General features: G+C 39.0%; 1 protein-coding gene across 1 annotated transcript; it reads left to right on the top strand.

Moving 5' to 3' along the window:
* Positions 1-255: 255 nt before the first annotated feature.
* fgg (fibrinogen gamma chain) lies at positions 256-3,679 on the top strand. Its single transcript, XM_015041971.1, has 9 exons — positions 256-554; positions 650-697; positions 788-974; positions 1,120-1,204; positions 1,667-1,797; positions 2,203-2,336; positions 2,480-2,664; positions 2,817-3,094; positions 3,202-3,679. Exons 1-9 carry the CDS (start codon positions 492-494, stop codon positions 3,387-3,389), a joined length of 1,299 nt encoding a protein of 432 aa, XP_014897457.1. The 5' UTR covers positions 256-491; the 3' UTR covers positions 3,390-3,679.
* The last annotated feature ends 734 nt before the right edge of the window (positions 3,680-4,413 follow it).

Genomic DNA, 4,413 nt, shown 5'->3' with positions numbered 1-4,413 from the left:
TTGGGCTGGAATTCAAATGTTATACTTCTATACTCTTGGTCCTATAACATGGCTTGTTCTGGGGTTTTTTTTAAGTTGTGACAATGTGGTGAACTATCATTGATTACTTATATAAATAATGAGTCAGCAGAATGGATACAATGTGTTACAAACATAACAGGAGACTGATGAGTATGACAGACAGCTGAAATCAATCCAGAGTAAAAATGTGAGTCATCGTTCTCCTGCTCAGAGTTCATCAGCAGACACTGGCAGAAAGCGGGTGAACTCCATGTTCCTCCTGACAGCCACTGTCAGTCAGGCAGCGTCACATCTTGGAATTTGCAGCTGTCAGACGTTTGAGTCACAGTTTGAGAACAACAAAGTGAGTGGGATGTTTGTACACGATCAAAGGCCGAACAGAGAACCTTGTTCAGATAAATATCCCAGACTGTTGAGCAGTTCTTCACTTCCCCAGGACACCAAAACATACAACTGGTGGCCAGTTCAACATGGCTCTGCCACTCTTTACCACAGCAGGAGTTATTTTCCTACTTTTCTCCACCTCATCAGCTGTAAGTCTGGAATCTTATGTGAATCTATTTTCTTGCTACCACAAATAATTAGCTATGAGTAAAAAAGATTTAACATGACATTTTTTTATGTGCAGCAAATCAGAGGAGATAACCTTGCAATATGCAACATGAACGACGGCTTTGTAAGTTTGATGCAGTTTCTCAGTGATGCATCCTGCAGTCTCACTTGTTTTATCTGAGTATAATTTTCCACAATTGCTGTGTATGAACAGGGAAAGTACTGCCCTACTACATGTGGAGTTGCTGATTACATGTTCAGATATTTGCCAGGCGTAAGTGAAGACTTGACTTCAATGCAAGAGCAACTGGAGCTAATCGCCAATTTAACTGATGGGGCTGATGAAAAAATTACATACATGAAAGACTCGACAACTTCAGCGCAAAAGTCTTCCCAGCCTGGTAACATCCATTTTTATTTCGGTTCACAGTTTGTCATATCATTAAGTACTCATGTGCTATGATTGAGCTCCTGCTTTTATTACAGACATGGCTCAGTCTCGTGCTGATTTGTGTATAATTTAAACCAGTTGAATTTTTATTTCAGATCCGTACTACAGGAAGTCCTCCAGCATGCTGGATGATGTTTTGCGATTTGAAAAGACAATACTTTCACAAGAACAACAAATGATGTAAGTGACTGATAAGATTTAATCTTTGTTTCTTATAAACAGAGTTGAAAGAAATCCTCTTACTAGTAGTTTTGGTTCATTTAACACCTTTTATATACTTTTATTCAAATTTACTCTTGTAGCTCTATTTATTTCCATCTTTTGGAAGTATTTCAATAAAGAATTACTGACATTGAGTCTAAAATAAGTTATATTTCTTCCATAATTACTTTCATGTGATAAATGATACAGTTATGAATATCTATTTTTATTGTAGGATTTATTTTATTTTATTTTTTAATTAATATGTATTTAAAATAATTAATCCTTTTCATTATTGGTTTCTTGTATTCATTTCCTGATTCTGTCATACAATTTTTCACTTTATTTATTATCACAATTAATTATCTTTTCATTTGAACTGGGTATATTTTGCACATATAAATGACCTCAAGCAAAACCAACTCGTTACGCTTTTCTCAGTGAACTTCAGAACATAATCTCATCCAATGAGAGGAATATGGGTGAGCTGAAGAAACTGGTCCTTCAGCTGCAGCAGAAATGCATTGCACCCTGCAGAGACACGGTCGAAATCCAGCCTACCACAGGAACAGGTAAACACAGCAACTGGTGAGAGAGAAAAAGACACTGTGACACTGTATGACCGTTGGAACATTCCTATTTCAAAATAAGTTTCTCAATCTGGTCTCAGCAGAACAACATTTGTCCTGACAAATGTTGACTTAGATAGATGGAAAAATCAATACGCTGCTTCATAGCAAAGAACATATGTTTACCCTAAAAACTGTGATGAGTTTTTAACTTTGTTACTTTTGAAGCTTAAATCTCACCAGTTTTTATTATTATTATTATTATTATTATTATTATTATTATTATTATTATTATTATTATTATTATTATTATTATTATTATTATTATTATTATTCAATAATAATGGAATGGAATAATTTAGACCTGTTCACAGAGTTCATGAAGATATTTCTGTTTCTTTTTATCAGACTGCCAGGATATTGCAAACAAAGGTGCCACCACCAGCGGCCTTTACTATGTGAAGCCAGCCAGTGCACAGGCTCAGTTCTTAGTCTATTGTGAGATTGACAACTTCGGCCGAGGCTTCACTGTAATACAAAGGGTATGCACCCATGGAATTGCTGTTTTAAGCTAATTTTCAGTCATTTGTGAACATTGTCTAAAATACCTTGGACAGAATTGGCATTATCAGTCCTGAAACAAAGAGTAAAAAGTCTTCACTCTTTAATACTGTGCTGTCCAAAGAGACGTGACGGCAGCGTGGACTTCTTCCGGGACTGGATCCAGTACAGGGAGGGCTTTGGGTATCTCTCCCCAGATGACACCACAGAATTTTGGCTCGGCAACGAGAAGATCCACCTGCTGACGACCAGCTCTCCCATCCCAACCGTGCTGAGAATCGAGCTTGTTGACTGGGAGGGTAACAAAAAGTACAAATGCACAACCACCCACACACTCATGTGTTATGTAAGGCAGCAATGGCAAACATGACCCCCTTTGAGATTTGGCAACCCCAGGAGAGCAAATTCAGTCAGCAAACTGAGGCAACAAGAAACTAAAAACAAGGCTTGTTTGTCTGCAGGTATGCCGACTACAACATGTTCCGAATCGGCTCAGAGGCTGACATGTACAGACTCACCTATGGTTACTACTTTGGTGGCGATGCCGGCGACGCCTTCGATGGCTTCGACCTTGGAGAAGATCCCAGTGACAAGTTCCACACATCACACAACGGCATGCAGTTCAGTACTCACGACAAAGACAACGATAAGTACTCAGGGAACTGTGCCCAGCAGGACGGCTCCGGCTGGTGGATGAACAGATGCCACGCGGCACATCTGAATGGAAAATACTACCAGGGTAAGAACCTTTGACTAAAACCAGCTGCGACTCTGCAGCTGCAAATGTGAACTTCAATCCGTTGAGTCATTTTGACAATTTAATATTTTTTTTCCTTGTCCTCCCAGGGGGCAGGTACAGTGAGAAGGATACCGGTGAGTATGGCTTTGACAACGGAATCACTTGGCTCACATGGCACAATCGCTGGTACTCCCTGAAAGAGACCACCATGAAGATCATTCCAGTGAGCCGCATCTCAGCGGGAGGCGGACAGCAGACTGGGGTCAAACAGTTTGGAGGACTCGGAGATGCATAAACCAGAACGATTGTTTTGGTCTGTTTTCAACTCTTAAATTGACCCAAAATAAAAAGTCTCCAATTGTTTCTCTCTGATGTTTGCATATTTTCCTTATGTTAATCTGATGTAACACAATTTCTGAGGTTAAATTTTTACTACTATTACTACTACTATTATACTTATTTAGTATAATAGATGCTATTTTGTATAAAGTCCTTAGACAAAAATAAGATTTTTTTTAAACTATACTGTTGACAAAAGAATGTTAAAGCAAAAGCAAGTACATCAAATAAATGGTTACCATTGGATTTCTCTGTTTCAATTATTTTTCTGTTTGATGTCATCATTGCAAATCAAACATTTCTCACTATTTAGATTATTAACAATCTTGTTTTTAATAAAAATAGGTATGAAACTATTCTGGTCCTTTACTGAAATAAATCAGTAAATGGCCAGTAAAACAAAAAAAAAAAAAATCTGCTATCAACACAGCTTTCATAATTCACATTTTTAATCATTAAACAAGTTCTATTGGATTTACTTCATCATTCTCTCTCTCTCTCTCTTTATATTTATTTATTTATATAAAAAATAAAAAATTCCCCTCTCACCCTCCGTGGGTGGTCTCTTTCATCCTCTGAGCTCGGGTCCTCTACCAGAGGCCTGGGAGCTTGAGGGTTCTGCGCAGTATCTTGGCTGTGCCTAGAACTGCACATTTCTGGACTGAGATGTCTGATGTTGTTCCTGGGATCTGTTTGAGCCACTGCTCCAGTTTGGGGGTGACTGCCCCGAGGGCCCCGATGACCACAGGCACCACTGTGGTCTTCACCTTCCAGGCCTTCTCCAGTTCCTCTCTGAGGCCCTGGTATTTCTCCAGTTTCTCATGCTCCTTTTTCCTGATGTTGTGGTCACTTGGTATTGCTACATCCACCACATCGGCTTTCCTCTGTTCTTTATCCACCACCAATGACCGGTTGGTTCGCCATTACCATCTTGTCTGTCTGGATCTGGAAGTCCATATGTCGTTCCATGTACGCTTTCC

The sequence above is a fragment of the Poecilia latipinna genome, unplaced genomic scaffold (genome assembly GCF_001443285.1).
Source record: "Poecilia latipinna isolate Pla-1442-1.1 unplaced genomic scaffold, P_latipinna-1.0 Scaffold574, whole genome shotgun sequence".
NCBI lineage: Eukaryota > Metazoa > Chordata > Actinopteri > Cyprinodontiformes > Poeciliidae > Poecilia > Poecilia latipinna.
This window is presented reverse-complemented; position numbering and strand designations above follow the sequence as displayed.